Source organism: Aquarana catesbeiana, linkage group LG01, assembly GCF_042186555.1.
Source record: "Aquarana catesbeiana isolate 2022-GZ linkage group LG01, ASM4218655v1, whole genome shotgun sequence".
Taxonomy (NCBI): domain Eukaryota; kingdom Metazoa; phylum Chordata; class Amphibia; order Anura; family Ranidae; genus Aquarana; species Aquarana catesbeiana.
Window position 1 is genome coordinate 672,929,922 of NC_133324.1, and position 19,209 is coordinate 672,949,130.

The following is a 19,209-nucleotide window of genomic DNA, read 5'->3' on the forward strand; positions in this document are numbered from 1 at the left end:
AACCCAACAGTGATTAAATACCACCAAAAGAAAGCTCTATTTGTGTGAAGAAAATAACAAAAATTTCATATGGGTACAGTGTTGTATGAGTAATCGTCATTTAAAATGTGAGTGCACAGAAATCTGAAAATTGGTCTGGTTAGGAAGGGGGTTTAAGTGCCCAGTGGTCAAGTGGTTATAGTACTATTTGTACCTATTTTGGGATCATCTGCATATATGAATACCACTTCTATTCAGTTAATGCACTGATTGTGTCTATTCCATTATACATGCATTTGTCTTCAGCTGATCTATGTTTATACATATTGCTATTCAGATTTGCATAACATTTTGGGCACTACACTTTTTTGATTTATATGATTTTGAGGTTTTTGTACTGCCTTTTTGTGTTAGCTGCCTTTATTAGTATTACCTATAACACAGCGCAGAAATGCTGTCATGCTGACTTTCCACCACCAAAACATAACGTTTGACTAGGGGGTGCTTTAACATTTTGGATTAAAAGTGTATATACGCCATGAACATGCACTGCATAGCAAAAAGAGCTGCAGAGCATTGTAGTGTCCTTTTTTGAATATCACCCAATACACTCACAGAACGAGGAATGGGAATTACAGTGTGTGTGGTGTTAGAGGGGAAAAAAAATAACTGATTTCCCTTATCAAAACCACTTGTGTAATACAAAACAAGTGCAATAAGTAGTAGAAACATTTTATTGGCGTAGCACCTTTGAGCAATACAATGTTCCCATATTTACATATACTGTTTAAGATACGGCAAAAACATGAATATTGATAAAATCAGTTCTATAAAAAACCCCCCAAAAAAAATTCTTCAGCAGAAACTTCATCAATTCACGAATGACCCCTGGGTTTAAGAATGACATTACTGATTTAGTTCCACAATGTCCCTGTATGTACACACACTGAGATAACACAGTCACTGAGATAAACGACACCATGGTTCTCATCTTTACGATGTGTGGTTAAGATTTTACCATGAATATATATTAAAAAAAAAAAAAAAAAAAAAAGGAGAAGAGGCTGTATTTCCAAAAGATATTGTCACAAATAAGGAGGCTTCCAAAAAGGCACCAACCATCTCCGGATTTCAAAGCACATTCTACCGACCTCCTGTAAAGAACAAAAAATAAAGAAAAATTTACTGTGAGCAACTATACATCTAAAATTAGATAATCATTATATACATGTACTCATGTTTAGATTCCATTTAGAAAACATCCAGTAAGTTCGTTATTGTAAGACCACTCTTAGGCCTTATGCACGCTGGACGTTATAAAAATACCAGTAGCTTTGCAGTGAGTTTAGCAGTTTTTGCAATAGCGTTTTTTAGCGTTAAGTGTTTTTTTTTAAATCAATGGGAACAAAAACTTTAAAAAACACAGGTGAGCCGTGTTTTTGAGCATTTATCTGTGTTTTTGGACGGTAGAGTGTTTTTACAGTTGAAAAACTCCTCTCAGAACCCACTAGTTTGGGGTTTTTTTAAAGCCCCAAAACACCCCAGCCAAAAACAGTTGATAACAGCCTATGTGTGCATAGACACAGGATAACATGCTTAAGAGTTTATTGACTGTAGAAAAAAACGTCTGAAGCCAAAAACAGCAGCTGTAAAACTTCCAAAAACGCCCAGTGTGCAAGTGGTCTTAAAGTGAAAGTAAAGTTATAAAGTAGAATTGGAAACTAACTCCAAACCTACTCTCAGCCACATGCTAAGCTTATTCTATCTAGCCATAGCCCTATAAACCAAAAAATAATAAAAAAAAAAAAAAAAAAATCGCAGTACTCATCTTATCCGCAGCCACTCAATTTTGGTCCAAGCATCAGCTGTCAGCCGCGGGTTCAGTGCGTGGCAGTGAGCAGAAGAGGTAGTGGACAACGGAAGCCCCATAGTAAGTCTATGGGTGACAGCACTTCCCATGCAATTTACAGCCGTTGTCGGTTCTCTCCTGCACACAGCATCCGCCACTGGAGACCGGATTGGCTGCAAAACAGGTACGTATAGCGATTTTTTTTTTACAGGGTTAGATAGATTAGGCTTAGAATGTGGCAGAGAGTAGGTTTAGAGTTAGTTAGGTTTTGACTTTACTTAGTGCCAATTGCCAAGGCTGGAAATCTGAATAATTTAGGGAGATTTCCCCTGATTTCCTGTTGTATCACTAGGCCAAGAAGTGAGGGGAAATTTCCCTAGTGTGACAGACAGGGAACAATAACCTGACAGGTCAGTGCATTGCTGTTTTCAACCAGGTGGCTGCCTCAGACTTGCATTGTGGCACATAGCAGTAAAGCACAACTATTTTTTTTTTTTTTTTAATTATTACTAATATTAAACATTGATATGTTCAATAAATCTGAACTCCAGGCAAACCGCTAAATACACGAATGTCTTTATTACTGTGCCTGTACACCTTCACCCCTGCTCTCAAAACCACGTCTGCATCAACCCCCATCTACATGCCTTACCTACCAACATCATGACTGCACACAATACCACTTATCACTGCAGCGATGCACACAACCCCACTATCTGCCACTGTTTCAATGCTCACTTCACCAGCACTTGTGGAACAGGAAGGGGCCATCCCCAAACTGTTTCCACAAAGTTGGGAGCATGAAATTGTCCAAAATGTCTTGGTATGCTGATGCCTTAAGAGTTCCCTTCACTGGAACTAAGGGGCCAAGCCCAACCCCTGAAAAACAGCCCCACACCATAATCCTTCCTCTACCAAATGATTTGGACCAGTGCACAAAGCAAGGTCCATAAAGACATGAATAAGTGAGTTTGGGGTGGAGGACCTTGACTGGCCTGAGTCCTGACCTCAACCCAATAGAAACCCTTTGGGATAAATTAGAACGGAGACTGCGAGCCAGGCCTTCTTGTCCAACATCAGTGCCTGACCTCACAAATGCGCTTCTGGAAGAATGGTCAAACAGTCCTACAGACACACTGCTAAAAATGGTGGACAGCCTTTCCAGAAGAGTTAAAGCTATTATAGCTGCAAAGGGTGGGCCAACTCAATATTGAACCCTACAGACTAATGCCCTGTACACACAGTCGGATTTTCCGACGGAAAATGTGTGATAGGACCTTGTTGTCGGAAATTCCGACCGTGTGTGGGCTCCATCACACATTTACCATCGGATTTTCCGACACACCAAGTTTGAGAGCAGGCTATAAAATTTTCCGACAACAAAATCCGTTGTCGGAATTTCCGATCGTGTGTACACAAATCCGACGCACAAAGTGCCACGCATGTTCAGAATAAATAAAGAGATGAAAGCTATTGGCTACTGCCCCGTTTATAGTCCCGACGTACGTGATTTACATCACCGCATTCAGAACGATTGGATTTTCCGACAACTTTGTGTGACCGTGTGTATGCAAGACAAGTTTGAGCCAACATCCGTTGGAAAAAATCCTAGGATTTGTTTCGTCGGAATGTCCGATCAATGTCCGACCGTGTGTACGGGGCATTCGACTGGGATGCCATTAAAGTTCATGTGTGTGTAAAGGCAGGTGTTCCAATGCTTTTGGCAATATAGTGTAAGTGCACTTCTGTGAACCACATGAGAATTATGGTCAAAAACTTTCGTGCCATACTTTAATACATTTTTCTTTACAAAAAAAAAAAAACACCACACACACAAAACACACCGTGCTTGGAAAAGGCAGAGTAAACAAGGTTTTTCTATTTATAGTCTTATTTCATTTTGTATTCTTTTTTTAACAAACCCAAATTTCCCATTAATACAAGACAAAATTTGGTTTATATGACCACTCTTAATTACCTCTGAAGCCACGTCCTCCTCCTCCTCTTCCCCTGAAGCCTCCACCACCACCTCCACCAAATCCTCCTCGTCCACCTCGGAATCCTCCTTAAAGAAAACATTATACCACATCATTATTCTAAACTGAACAATACACAATGAAAGCGGTGTGGTATGTTTTTTCAGTGAGCCTTTGTCGCATTGTAATAAACTCTAATCAGGGAGCACAAAGCTGACCACACTGAAAGCAGAGACCAAATAATTTAAGGTGTTATCCTTTTTGTGATAGTCTTTAATTCGCTCCCTTTTGGCCCATTAAATACATTAAAAGCATTTTGTTATAACGGATATATGTAAAAACACCTGTCATTCCTGCACGCTCTTTATTCTCTCCAAGAGTCTAATTTGCCCTCCCAATTCTCTCAGTGAACTACAGAACCCCCCACACTAAATCTTATGTTAAAAAGATAAAAAGAGGGGGTGTGTGTATTTTGTAGTTTAGCAAAACGGCTGGGAAGGGCGGTAAAAATTCTATGCAATTTCAGTGCAGTAATGCCAATGTGCTATCTGCCCCCAACAGAAAAATAGGAGACAAGTGCATTTATGGCAGAATCAACAATATTTTTCTGTACTTGTAGTTTCTTTCAAGGTATTAAAAGAAAAAAAAAAAAAAAAAAAAGGGGGAAAGTGCATGTATTGCCGAGATGTAATGCATACTTTTGCCCAGGCATACATTTTGAGAAAAAAAAAAAAAAAAAAGGAGAAGATACCCGCGCAATGGGATGTATGTTAAAGACAGAAAATCTGTTGGAACTGCTGCCACTACCAATTTCTTCCACTAGGTGGAGTGTAATGTACAAAAGGGAAAGAAAGAGTAGATATGGCGCTGTTCCAGATCTGGTGAATTCAGGTGTGTGCTACTCCCTTGATTGGGAGGAATATATAAGGTGGGGAGAGAAATACTAGGTGGTTCCTATTCCTATGTGTATTATACTCAAGAATCCATATAAAGGTTAGTGTGAAGCCTTGTAGTAGACTCCTAAGTGTGTATGCGTGTCATGTTTATAACATAAATAAATTGATAAAATTGTGACATAAGGTGCAAGTTACTTCGTTATACATATAGATCATCCGTAAAAACAATATAAACAAATTAAATTAAAAGTGCTAGTGTGAATAAACAAGTGAACATTGATTAATTGGTGCTATGGTGCCGGTGAATGAGTCCATTTAAATTCTGGTGAACTTTTCAATGAATGAATCCTCAGTGCGTGTCTTATTCGTGCTCTTATAATGACTGCACTCACCAGATCCTTCACCCCGTCTTGGGGTCTCACACATCCACAGTATTTGCCACTGTGTAGCACCATAAGATATCTCCGTCCTTAATGTAAACTCTGAGAGGATTCCATTATGAAAAGAGAAGTGGGGAGCCCACATAGCGTAATATTGTGCAAATGCTTAAAAAGGTACTAACATTCGGTAACAGTAAAAAAAAGCCTATATTGCTGACACAAGCTTCTGAACAGGAAGTGATGTAAGGTCGTATGCTGACTCCACCCGAGCACGAATAAGACACGCACCGAGGATTTATTCATTGAAAAGTTCACCAGAATTTAAAAGGACTCATTCACCGGCACCATAGAACCAATTGATCAGATGTTCACTTGTTTATTCACACTAGCACTTTAATTTAATTTGTTTATATTGTTTTTACGGATGATATATATGTATAGTAACTAAGTAACTTGCACCTTATGTCACAATTTTATCAATTTATTTAAGGTATAAATTGGTGCCATACACATTGCACTTTATTGTATTAGTTACACAATGTGACACGCATACACACTTAGGAGTCTACTACAAGGCTTCACACTAACCTTTATATGGATTAAGAGAAGAAAAAAAAAAAAACAAAAAACACAAAATGCACTGAAAAACGTGCCTGAAAAACGCATCAAGCGGAGCCACATAGATGTGAACTTAGACACTTCCAGTTTTAGAGCCATTATTTCCTGGGTATTATAGCCAAGGAAGAATCTGACCAAGCACGATCTTTGCTCTTGCCAAAAAATGTACTCAGATTTAGTTTGTTTGTCACCCCTTCAGTCATTTTAAATCTTGATATGTTTGGCATATTTTACCAAAATATTGGATAAAATATTTTTCCTGTCTGCACTAAAATTCCTTTAAGAAGTATTTTATCCTGAAAATCTACATTTGATATACAGCTGTACAAATAGCGTGTGACCAAAAATTGCAACAGCTACCATTTTATTCTCCAGGGCATCTGCTTTAAAAAAAAAAAAAAAAGTATAATGTTTGTGGGTTCTAAGTAACTTTCAGGCAAAAAAGCAGATTCTAACAGGTGTGCAAAAAAAAAAAAAAAAAAAAAAAAAAAAAAAAAAAAAAAAAATCGGTCTCCTGGGCTTCCAGTTTGGAGAGCCATGACTTGAGTGATACAGCTTTGTGTGTATAAAGGCAACTAGCATTCCACGCGATGGCTGAATACTATACAATATGAATATGCGATTCACTATACTCTGCACAGTGTAGGTTTTTAGAAATACACATCATAATTTTTTTTAATACAAACCTCCTCTTCCTCCTCCACCTCCTCTGAAACCTCGGCCACGTCCACCCCCTCTTCCTCCTCCACGACCACGCGGAGGACCCTTTTCACCAGGTGGCCTAGGAAGGAACCTCTGTAGTGGCAGTAGCTTTGCTGGGTCTATATAAAACTGTGGGAGAAGAACAAATAGTTTTTTTAAAGCATACAAGTAGAAAAAAACTGCAGTTTGAACAACTAGAGTATACTGCAATCCAGGGTATTAAAAACAAATTAAATATACGTTGTAAAATGTTATACCTATAACTATACTATCAATAGAGTTTTCAGCCCTATAAAACCCAACTAAAGCCAATAATTTTTTATTTTTTTGGATGGAGTGGTGGAGGATTAGTCCTTGTTCTGTCCAATATTGTTCGTGTCCCTTTTGCTCTACCTCCTGTCCCATAAACACAAGCTATACCAGGGACATAAGATGTGCATAGACAGCAATAAAAACCGACAGATGTTGCCTTTTTCACTCTGTCCAAAAGTAAAGCCTTACCATAGTACCTGGGTTTGGTATTGCTTATTTTAGATGGCTTTCATGCGAGAGTAATGCTGGGAGCCTGGAACCACAGTAAATGTGTCAGGATGGCTAGCAATAGGAGCTCAAGTCCATTTCCCAACCTCTTTTGCGACTAATGAACCCGAAAGCAGCAGAACATTTTACGCTTCCATGTTCAGACCTTACATTTCCCAGCTGCTGTAGCCAGGTAGGCAGCTAATTAAAGCAGAGCTCCAACCAAAATGGGAGGTTCTGTTTGCACCTTCCCCCTTCCACTGCCACATTTGGCACTTTGACAGTTACCCGCTCTCACTTCTGTCTCAGATCGCCGCAATGAACTGAGCAGAAAGTTTGCCCCTCCCTCCTTCCCCCGCAGTTTTCTTCGACACATCACATGTCCCATAAGACTACGGGACCATTCACAAGGCGCAGCAGGACTCACGCATGCACAGTAGGAAACATTCTAAATAATAAGGTTCTTGCGAGCTACCATATATACTTTGACAGTTAATCTAGATAGCTGCTAGAACTGATCACATCCCATACGCTAGTGCTGACCATGATAAACTACAAAAGAAAGTGCTGCACTATCTAAATCTTACCATGTGGTGACCGCATAATAGAGCTGCACAATTAAGCGTCAAGAATCGTTATCGCGATCTTGACTAAAGTGTTTCACAATTCTTTCTATGCAAAGAATTCTCTATGCTCTTCTGAAGCCACAGCCGTCAAAAGAAAGGAAAAGAAAAAACTGGGCAGTCTGCCAAGAGTCAAAACATTCTTTATCAGTTGAACTTAAGTATAAACATTGTAACATTTTGTCAATGGACTGTGTGTAAGTGAAAAAAGTTTAACTACTTAAACACTAAACCTTTTTCTGACATTAGTTGGTTTCAAGTTAAAATAAATTTATTTTTGCTAGAAAATTACTTAAAAACCCCCAAACATACATACATTATATGGTGGTTTTTGCAATATTTTATGTCACACTGTATTTGCGCAGCGGTCTTTCAAATGCAATTTTTTGGAAAAAAATTACTTTGTTTTTTTTTTTTTTAAATTAAACAAAACAAAAACACACTAACCAGTAAAGTTAGCCCATTTTTTTTTGCATAATGTGAAAGATTTTAAGTCGCGAGAATCGTGATCTTTTTATTCTAAGCAAAAAAATTGTGATTCTCATTTTGGCCAGAATCGTGCAGCTCTACTGCATGTGCTAGTGCTACTATTTACATCAATTGATAAATACTAAATCAAAGATACTACTATATTACATAAGCCAATGGTTAACCACTTAAGGACCAGCCTCGTTTTGGATTTTAGGTGTTTACATGTTTAAAACAGGTTTTTCTGCTAGAAAATTACTTAGAACCCCCAAACATTATATATGTTTTTTCTTCTAACACCCTAGAGAATACAATGGCGGTCATTGCAATACTTTTTTTTGCACCGTATTTGCGCAGTGGTCTTATAAGCGCACTTTTTTTGGAAAAAATTCACTTTTTAGAATAAAAAAAATAAAACAGTAAAGTTATCCCATTTTTTTTTTATATTGTGAAATATAATGTTACGCCAAGTAAATTGATACCCAACATGTCATGTTTGAAAATTGCGCCCGCTCGTGGAACTTTTACCCTCAAAAATCTCCATAGGCGACGTTCAAAAAATTCTACAGGTTGCATATTTTGCGCTACAGAGGAGGTCTAGGGCTAGAATTATTGCTCTTGCTCTACCGGTCGCTGTGATACCTCACATGTGTGGTTTGACCACCGTTTTCATATGCGGGCGCTACTAGAGTATGCGTTCGCTTCTGTGCGCAAGCTCGTCGGGACAGGGGGGTTTAAAAAAAAAATTTTTTTTATTATTTATTTTACAATATTTTATTTATTTTTACACTGTTAAAAAAAAAAAAAAAAAATTGTGTCACTTTTATTCCTATTACAAGGAATGTAAACATCCCTTGTAATAGAAAAAAGCATGGCAGGACCTCTTAAATATGAGATCTGGGGTCAAAAAGACCTCAGATCTCATATTTACACTAAAATGCAATAAAAAAAAAAAATAAAAAAAAAAAGTCATTTAGAAAAATGACATTTGAAAAAAAATATGCCTTTAAGAGGCGTGGACGGAAGTGACATTTTGACGTCGCTTCCGCCCAGCAGTGTCATGGAGACGAGTGAGCGCCATCTTGGCCTCACTCGTCTCCAGACACAGAGAGCAGGACGCGATCGCCTCCGCCGCTACCGACGGCTCCGGTAAGCGGCGGAGGGCACCGGATCGCGGCGGGAGGCGATAAAAATGATCTTGCGGCGAATCCGCCGCAGGGACCACTTTTATCTGAAAGCCGGCCGCCGCACGAAAACGGGGATACCGGGGTTATGGCAGCTAGCTGCTGCCATAACAACGATATCCCCGTTCAAACCTGGGACGTACATCGTCGTGCGGCAGTCGGGAAGTGGTTAAAGATTATACCTCGTGACAACAAAGTGATTATGTGCAATATATATGAAGATATGTAATTTCCCGGTATCGACACGCGTTGGGGAGGGGGAGAGAATGGTGTGCGAGATGGCAGAGTGTTCTCAGCAAAGAAAGGACACATCAGCTCAGCGTTTTTAACAGCTTTTGGCATTTGTATAGAGTGGTGCACTGCAGCACCCACTAAATGCGAGTACCCTATGAAAGGGACATCTGTTACTTTTTGAATAACTATACAAAACGGTAATACACTATCAAGTTTCCTCTGTCATATTTTTATGTGGAAAAACATACAAGCAATCAGCCCAGGACCCAAGCACAGACATTCAACCCAGAGTTGGTTCAGAAGCGTGTTTTTACCAAGCTTAGCTGCAAGGTCTCACGCTCTAAAGGTGAGCACATACACCAAAGGGGGGAGCACAGGAGTGGACACAAGCACACGTTTGGTCATTTCCAATAGAATCTGTGGATTGGATTTTGTTTTTCATTAACGCATGATATTGCACTGGACAATATTTTTTGGTCTTACTATTGAAGCACTTTGGGGAGGGAGAGGGATTTTTTTTTTTTTTTTATGCACATGATCACTTTGTTGTCACGAGGAATAATCTTTAACCATTGGATTATGTAATACAATAGTATCTTTGATTTAGTATGAATCAATTGATGTAAATAGTAGCACTAGCCTATGCGGTCACCACATGGTAAGATTTAGCACGGCACTTTCTTTTGTAGTATAGCAGTAGGAAACATGCTGTGAAACCGCAAATCTTCACTTCCTATTTCCCCTTACTAGAGATGTCAGTGCCTGCACCTGAAGCCGACTGAAGAATCGGCTCAGATAAAGACATCGTGGGAACCCTGGATAGGTAAGTATCCTTATATTAAAAGTCAGCAGCTACAGTATTAATTTTTTCTGAAGGAGCCTGGAGCTCCTCTTTAAGCAGGATCTGTGCTTCATTAGATGCAGTGGATTGCATATTTCACAATAGGGTTCTAATAGACCACACGTCTCCATAAAGAAGGACCTGTCACTTGCCCATGCTTTTACATTGGGGCTTGTTAAGCCCACTAGTTAGCAATAGATCCAGGACCATCATTTACAGTTAAAGTGGAATTCCAGTCAAATTCTAAGGCTAAATCTACTCCCACCCCCATTCTAAGACTATTCTATACATACCCTGTAAAATAAAAGATGCTTATACTTACCTATTTTGAAGCTGCTCTGGTCCGGTCACATGGTTGGGTCCCAGTGCCAGATTCAGTGTAGAGGAGAGACAGCAACAATGGCTGCAGAGCCTGGGCCATGACTTACTATGGGACAGCCGTTTCGAAGTTGGCGCTGGAAGCCCATCATGTGACCGAACCACAGCAGCTTCAGAATAGGCAAGTATACACATCTTTTCTTTTACAGGATAGACAGAATAGGCTTACAATGGGCACGGGAATAGATTTAGCCTTAGTTATAACTTTTTAAAATCTTTTTATTAGTATATAAAACATACGGGAAAAAAAAAAAAAAAGGGTACACAAAAAAGTACATTGACTCAACGACAGCCTTGACACAGCTCCAGACAACAGAAGCCTTAGTTATAATTTAACTGGAATTACACCAACTCCAAAAATTGATAACCTGTAAAGGCTTTATAAAGTGTGGCCTCTGGACAATTTTGGCTATCATAATATTCATGGGCATATTCTTTTTTTTTTAAAGGCTCGACATGTTTGGCATCTGTTTACTCAACAATCCCCCTTTTATATGTTTTACCAAATATTTGGCATTATATTGTGTATGTATGCACTAAAATTCATTTTAGTGTACTTTTTGTTGAAACAAACAGTTGCATAAATATCTTGCAACTGCCACCATTTTAGGCTACAGAGCTTAGGGTGTTTGGGGGGATTAAAGTGGTTGAAAAAGCAGGTGGGTTTTTACCTTACTGCATTATATGTAGAAAGTTAAAAAAAAAAAAAAAAAAAAAATTATGCATGCAGCTTCCTCAGCAGCCACGCCTAAATACAAACCTGAGCCCGAACTTGATCCAGCGATGTGCACAAGAGCAGAGGCACTCAGCTCTCTGCCTCATTGGCTCACATACAGTAACAGGAGCCATTGCAAGGAGCGGAGGGTGGGGCCGAGCACTGTCCTGTGTGTCTTATGGACACAGAGAAGGGCTCGGGAGCGAGTGAGTGCTGGCGGGGGACCGCAGAAAAGGAAGATAGAGGCTGCTCTGTGCAAAACCATTGTACAGAGCAGGTAACTGGATTTTTGTCTAAGCTTTAAAACAGTAGTTCTCAACTCCTGTCCTCAGGGCCCACTAACAGGCCAGGTTTGCAAGATAACTGAAATACATCACAGGTGATATCATTTGCTGCTCAGTGATTGCAGTATTCCAGTCTGCATCTCCCCCCAAGGTAATACTTAAATTCTGGCCTGTTAGTGGGTCCTGAGGAGCGGAGTTGAGAACCACTGCTTTAAAATCTGTGTCTTGAAGTACATTATGGGACACAGAGCAGACTTAATCATGACCACCTGGGTTATGAGCCATCTTCACGTAAATGGACACTGCCAATCAAAGACAGGAAGTCCTCCCCTATATAACCCCACCCCCTTAGGGAAGCATTAGTTTTGTAGCAAGCAATACTAGAAAATAATACGGAAGTGACCTCTGTGTCCTGTGATGTACTCCAAACCGATTTTACAGGTAAGACAAAAATCCAGTTTTATTTATTTTTTATACATCACAGGACAGAGCAGGCTTAATTACCGTAATCATGACCACCTGTGATGTCCCAAAGCACTGCTCCCGAGGGGAAGGAATCACAGCCACCGCCGCAAGGCCCAAAGTCACACCAAAGCCCTCAAGACACTGCAACCAATAGCAGCATCCTCTGTGGCAGTTACATCCACCTTATAAAAACTTTTAAAGGGGTGAATAGCCTTGCATACCCATTCCACTGAGGCATGAGGACGGGTCACCCAAGAAGCCCCTACACTCCTGGTGGTGTTAGCCATCACATGAAATAGTGGATCCTTAGCCTTCAAGCCACAGGCCTGAGCAATCAGCTGCCGAATTCAATATGAAATAGTCAACTGACCCTTTCTAAAACTTTCTGGAAGAACAAACCATGAATCTGACTGCCTAATTGCGGCAGATAATTTCAAATACACCCTTATGGCTCATACCATATCCAATGTGAGAAGAACCTTGTTCCCTGAAAACTCAGGCCAGGGAAGAAAAAAAAAAAAAAAAAAAAAAGCAGCAAAATAATATCCTGATTCCAATGAAAAGACAATACCACCTTTGGCAAAAAGGACTCAACAGGACGAATAACCACCTAGTCCTTATGGAGTACCAGAAATGGCCCTCTACAGGAAAGAGCACGCAGCTCAGACACCCTCCTTGCTGAAGTAAGAGCAACCAGGAAAACCACTTTCCTGGTTTAAAAGCACCAAAGGAATATCCTCAATAGGTTCAAAAGGAGCCTTCTGCAGGACTGACAAAACCAAATTCAACCTCTGCCCAGGACAGAATGAGATCGACCTCTTCCTGAGCTGCCCAACTCCTGGTGCCTCCTTGATGATTGACATATGCCATGACTGTGGCATTGTCGGATTGTATTCTTACCAGAAAACCATTGAACAAATTGGTTCAATGTAGCAGCACCAAGCTAACTGTCCATATCTCCAACACATTGATGAGTAACAATCTTTCCTGTGGGGATCACATTCCCTGTACATAAAAATGATCCAACACACCTCCCCATTCTAAACAGACTGGCATCTGTCGAGACTACTTTCCAAAAAAAGGAAAAAACTATTCCCTTATCGCCAATGTCCGTGGCAACATCCACCACTGCAGTGACCGCCGGATACTGGGAAGTAGATGCATCCATGAGTCCAAAGGCTGAGATCACCTGTCCCAAGCTGACAGAACATTTAGCTACAGAGGCCTGGAGTGAAATCGAGTGAAAGGCACTGCCTCGAATGAGGCCACCATCTTCCCCTCATACAAAAACAAATTGAGGGATTCCCAATTTCCTTGAGTGATGCAATCTGCCCTCTCAGGGACACACATTTCTCTGGGGGAAGGAAACCCCTTGCCTGAACTGCATCCCAGATTAGGCCCAAATATTCCAGTCCCTAGGTTGGAAGTAACACCGACTTCCAATGGTTGAGAATCCAACCGAACCTCTCCAATGTCTGAACCATGAGGTCCACATTATACTGCAGCAACCACTGTTCCCTGATCACCAGGTTGTCCAAATATCCCAGAATGGACACTCCCTGGATTCTTAAGAGACCCAGAACCTTTGTAAAGACCTGTGGGTCGCACTGTCTTCAATGACCAGGCAATCTTCTGGGACCTGTGAAATGCCCCAGAAGTTTGCGGGGGGGGGGGCACCAGGCGAGGAAGTGGGAGCCGAGTACCTCTCAAAACCAGGCAACCGCTCCTCCCCCCTCAAAAAAAAAATTACATGCCAAATGTGGCATGTTAGGGGGTCACGAGTGCTTAATGAGGAAGTTCCATTTTTGGGTGGAACTCCACTTTAAGAGCTTGAAAAAACAGATCTCTTCTACAGATTTGCAGAGACATTTGAACGCATGAAATATGGAGGCAAGAATTCCTAGAACACTACCCCTCGAACCCAAAAGTCCAGTATTTCCCTTGACCATGCTTCTGCAAACTCCAGCCAACATCCCCTACCCGAATGAGCAGGGGTACACCTTCATAAGGGGGCAGACTTGGAATCTGACTTTGTTGGTTTAGGGCAGTGGTTCTCAACCCTGTCCTCAAGTACCCCCAACAGGCCATGCTTGCAGGTTTTCCTTTATCTTGCACAGGTGCTTTAAATCAGAGTCAAAGGCTTGGTATTTTGGACAGCTATTTTATCTAGAGGTCGACCGATATGGGTTTTTCTCTGGCCGATGCCGATATTTAGAATTCGCGGTGGCCGATATGTGATGCCGATATATTAGGCCGATTTTTTTTTTCCCTTCATCTCATAAAATCTAACAGACCCCTTTCACACTGGGACGTTTTTCAGGCGCTTTTGGGCTAAAAATAGCGCCTGTAAAGTGGCTCCCCTGCAGTCTCAGTGTGATATCCCGAGTGCTTTCACACTGAGGCGATGCGCTGGCAGGATGTTAAAAAAAAAAAAGTCCTGCAAGCAGCATCTTTGGATTGGTGTATACCACCACTCCTGCCCATTGAAATGAATGCGCACCGCTGCCGAAGTGCCTGCAAAGCGTTTCAGCAGCGGCGCATTTAACCCCTTCCTCGGCTGCTAGCTGGGTTATAAGCGCCCCGCTAGCAGCCGAATAGCGCCGCTAAAATGACGATAAAGCGCCGCTAAAACTATCAGCGTTTTACCGTCAAGGCATGCCCGCTCCAGTGTGAAAGCAACCTTAACCACTTAACCTCCCTGGCGGTATGATTATTTCGGATTTTAGGTGCTGAAAGCGGTACAATTATTTTGCATGGAAATTTGGCGTTTTAAATTGTAGGCCTGTAATTCTTAACAATAACACACTTAAATCTGTCCAAACAAGAGTCTAGTAGATATCCTGGGTATGATAAAGTTTGAAACACAAAAACATAAATTATAATATAATAAAAAGAAATAATAATTAAAAAAAATTAAAATAAATAGTAATAAAATAAATTTCCACACGATTCACTATCGCTCAATTCTGCAAGTGTTCTAATTTACTATCGCTGTTTTCTAGCTGGTCTAAAGCCATTTTTGACGTAAAGGGACACTTTTTGGTTGCTATGGACAATCTCCAGTTTCCAGGCAGAAAGAACAGTATATGCAATATAAAACTGCATGCAGGGCATGGGCCAGAGCACTGGGGACAAATGGGATGTGAAATGATTTCATACAGTACTGTAATCTGTAAGATTACAGTACTGTATGTGTTATGATTTTTACATTTTTTGAATTTGCCGCCAGGCTCCGCCCGCCGCTCGCAGGGAACGGAGCCTGGCACAGAGAGGCTTCGGAACAGGACACAGCCCGCGGACACTGCGGGGGACATCGCAGCATCCCGGGGACAAGGTAAGTAAGGAGGCACCAGGATCCTGCGATGCAATCCCGAGTGTGGCTCGGGGTTACCGCTAATGGTCCTGAATATTAACCCCGAGCCACACTCGGGAAAACCGCCAGGGAGGCTACGGACTGCCTCACGCCGATTTACGTCGGCAAGGTGGCACGGGCAGGCAGAATCACGTACATATACACGTACATACGCCGCCGGCCAATCAAATCATTCCTTTGCTGCTGTATGCTAAACAGCAGCAAAGGAAATTATGTCATCTCTCCTCGGCTCGGTATTTTCCGTTCCGGCGCCGAGGAGAGAAGACATCCGAGTGAGTGAAAACACACTACACACTCAGTAGAACATGCCAGGCATACAAAACACCCCCCTTTACCCCCCGATCACCCCCCCCCCCCCCCCCCCCCGGTCACACTGACACCAAGCAGTTTTTTTTTTTCCCCCCTTGATTACTGCATGGTGTCAGTTTGTAACAGTTACTGTGTTAGGGCAGTTAGGGTTAGCCCCCTTTAGGTCTAGGATACCCCCTAACCAAGTTTTAACCCCTTGATCACCCCCTGTCGCCAGTGTCACTAAGCGATCATTTTTCTGATCGCTGTATTAGTTAGTTAGGGAGGTAAATATTTAGGTTCGCCGTCAGCGTTTTATAGCGACAGGGACCCCCATATACTACCTAATAAATGTTTTAACCCCTTGATTGTCCCCTAGTTAACCCTTTCACCACTGATCACCGTATAACTGTTACGGGTGACACTGGTTAGTTTGTTTATTTTTTATAGTGCCAGGGCACCTGCCGTTTATTACCAAATAAAGGTTTAGCCCCCTGATCGCCCGGCGGTGATATGCGTTGCCCCAGGCAGTGTCAGATTAGCGCCAGTAGCGCTAACACCCACGCACGCAGCATACGCCTCCCTTAGTGGTATAGTATCTGTACGGATCAATATCTGATCCGATCAGATTTATACTAGCGTCCCCAGCAATTTAGGGTTCCCAAAAATGCAGTGTTAGTGGAATCAGCCCAGATACCTGCTAGCACCTGCGTTTTGCCCCTCCGCCCGGCCCAGCCCAGCCCACCCAAGTGCAGTATCGATCGATCACTGTCACTTACAAAACACTAAACGCATAACTGCATCATTCGCAGAGTCAGCATCGAATATAAAATGTTAAAGGCTTGTTTTACCATGTATGAAATACCGTGACCTAAACCTATAGTTGCCCTCCAACCCCTAATTACTCGTAACCCAAAAATTGTCCCAAACAGGGGGGGACCAAAAGAAAAGCGGGGCTCATGAGAGAGGCAATCTAAAAAAAAGTATATTGAATAACAATGAAATATTTATTGTAGGTACACAGTAGAAAAACATGGTGATATATACAGCAGCATAACCAAAAAGTGACCCTGCCCTGATAAAATTTGATCAATACCTAGATTGATCAAAAACAAAAAACACAGACATGGGGAACATATAACATGTAGGGACTTACAAAACAAAACAGAAACGTCTGGACGTCTAAGCTATTGATGTCTGCGCAAACCAACAATATTAAAAAGTGTACAGCAATGCTGGGTAAGGTTTGCTAAGCAGACATCAATTCCCCCGGGGGAGGGGCGGCTCAGGATGAGGTGTGGAGGGATCTGGGGTACGGGGAGGGAAGGGGGGTGGGGGAAGAGGGCGGGAGGGAATCAAAGAGAGGGTGGTGAACCGTGGAATGGGATGCCAGAATGAGTCCTATAATGGGACATCAATTCATGCTGTTGATGGAGATGTATCGGCCTTGCATGTGTAGTTAGTGGATCGCGGTAGTCAGGCCTGATCCCTGCGATCGCTAACAGTTTTTTTGGTAGCATTTTGGTGAACTGGCAAGCGCCAGCCCCAGGCAGTGTCAGGTTAGCGCCAGTACCGCTAACACCCACGCACGCACGCACGCACTGTACACCTCCCTTAGTGGTATAGTATCTGATCAATGTCTGATCAGATCTATACTAGCGTCCCCAAAAACGCAGTGTTAGCGGGATCAGCCCAGATACCTGCTGGCACCTGCGTTTTGCCCCTCCGCCCGGCCCAGCCCACCCAAGTGCAGTATCGATCGATCACTGTCACTTACAAAACACTAAACACATAACTGCAGCGTTCGCAGAGTCAGGCCTGATCCCTGCGATCGCTAACAGTTTTTTTGGTAGCGTTTTGGTGAACTGGCAAGCACCAGTGGCCTAGTACACCCCGGTTGTAGTCAAACCAGCACTGCAGTAACACTTGGTGACGTGGCGAGTCCCATAAGTGCAGTTCAAGCTGGTGAGGTGGCAAGCACAAGTAGTGTCCCGCTGCCACCAAGAAGAAGACAAACACAGGCCCGTCGTGCCCATAGTGCCCTTCGCCATTCCTAATGGGGAACCCACCACTTCTGCAGCGCCCGTACTTCCCCCATTCACATCCCCAACCAAATGCAGTCGGCTACATGAGAGGCATTTTTATGTCCTCCCGAGTACTCCTACCCAGCGAACCCCCCAAAAAAGATGTCGTGTCTGCAGCAAGCGCGGATATAGGCGTGACACCCGCTATTACTGTCCCTCCTGTCCTGACAATCCTGGTCTTTGCATTGGTGAATGTTTTGAACACTACCATTCACTAGTTGAGTATTAGCGTAGGGTACAGCATTGCACAGACTAGGCACACTTTCACAGGGTCTCCCAAGATGCCATTGCATTTTGAGAGACCTGAACCTGGAACCGGTTACCAGTTATAAAAGTTAGTTACAAAAAAAAAAAAAAAAATAATAATAGTTGTCGTTTTATTGTTCTCTCTCTCTCTCTATTGTTCTGCTCTTTTTTACTGTATTCTATTCTGCAATGTTTTATTGTTTTTATGTTTTATCATGTTTGCTTTTCAGGTATGCAATTTTTAATAATTTACCGTTTACTGTGCTTTATTGTTAACCATTTTTTTGTCTTCAGGTACGCCATTCACGACTTTGAGTGGTTATACCAGAATGATGCCTGCAGGTTTAGGTATCATCTTGGTATCATTCTTTTCAGCCAGCGGTCGGCTTTCATGTAAAAGCAATCCTAGCGGCTAATTAGCCTCTAGACTACTTTTACAAGCAGTGGGAGGGAATGCCCCCCCCCCCCAGTGTCTTCCGTGTTTTTCTATGGCTCTCCTGTCTCAACAGGGAACCTGAGAATGCAGCCGGTGATTCAGCCAGCTGACCATAGAGCTGATCAGAGACCAGAGTGGCTCCAAACATCTCTATGGCCTAAGAAACCGGAAGCTACGAGCATTTCATGACTTAGATTTCGCTGGATATAAACAGCGCCATTGGGAAATTGGGAAAGCATTTTATCACACCGATCTTGGTGTGGTCAGATGCTCTGAGGGCAGAGGAGAGATCTAGGGTCTAATAGAGCCCAATTTTTTCAAAAAAAAGAGTACCTGTCACTACCTATTGCTATCATAGGGGATATTTACATTCCCTGAGATAATAAAAATGATTAAAACAAGAGAGGAACAGTTTAAAAATAAGATAAAAAAGCAAAAAAATAAGAAGCACCCCTGTCCCCCCCCCCCCCGCTCTCACGCAAAGGCGAACGCAAGCGTCGGTCTGGCGTCAAATGTAAACAGCAATTGCACCATGCATGTGAGGTGCCACCGCGAACGTCAGATCGAGGGCAGTAATTTTAGCAGTAGACCTCCTCTGTAAATCTAAAGTGGTAACCTGTAAAGGCTTTTAAAAATGTATTTAGTTTGTCGCCACTGCACGTTTGTGCGCA

The 19,209-nt window shown here is 42.1% G+C and overlaps 1 protein-coding gene across 2 annotated transcripts in view; it reads right to left on the reverse strand.

Annotated features, from left to right (window-relative positions):
• Positions 1 to 699: 699 nt before the first annotated feature.
• Positions 700 to 19,209, reverse strand: part of GAR1 (GAR1 ribonucleoprotein) — a 40,523-nt gene continuing 22,013 nt past the window's right edge. Inside the window, exons 5-7 of one of the 2 annotated variants that reach the window (XM_073602462.1) lie at positions 6,385 to 6,529; positions 3,807 to 3,893; positions 700 to 1,133 (exon numbers count right to left, since the gene is read on the reverse strand). In XM_073602462.1, the coding sequence (XP_073458563.1) occupies positions 1,123 to 1,133; positions 3,807 to 3,893; positions 6,385 to 6,529 (243 nt within the window). In that variant the 3' untranslated portion in view covers positions 700 to 1,122. Of the gene's footprint in view, positions 1,134 to 3,798; positions 3,894 to 6,384; positions 6,530 to 19,209 lie in introns of those variants that run through there. The other variant, XM_073602469.1, reaches the window with a different exon arrangement.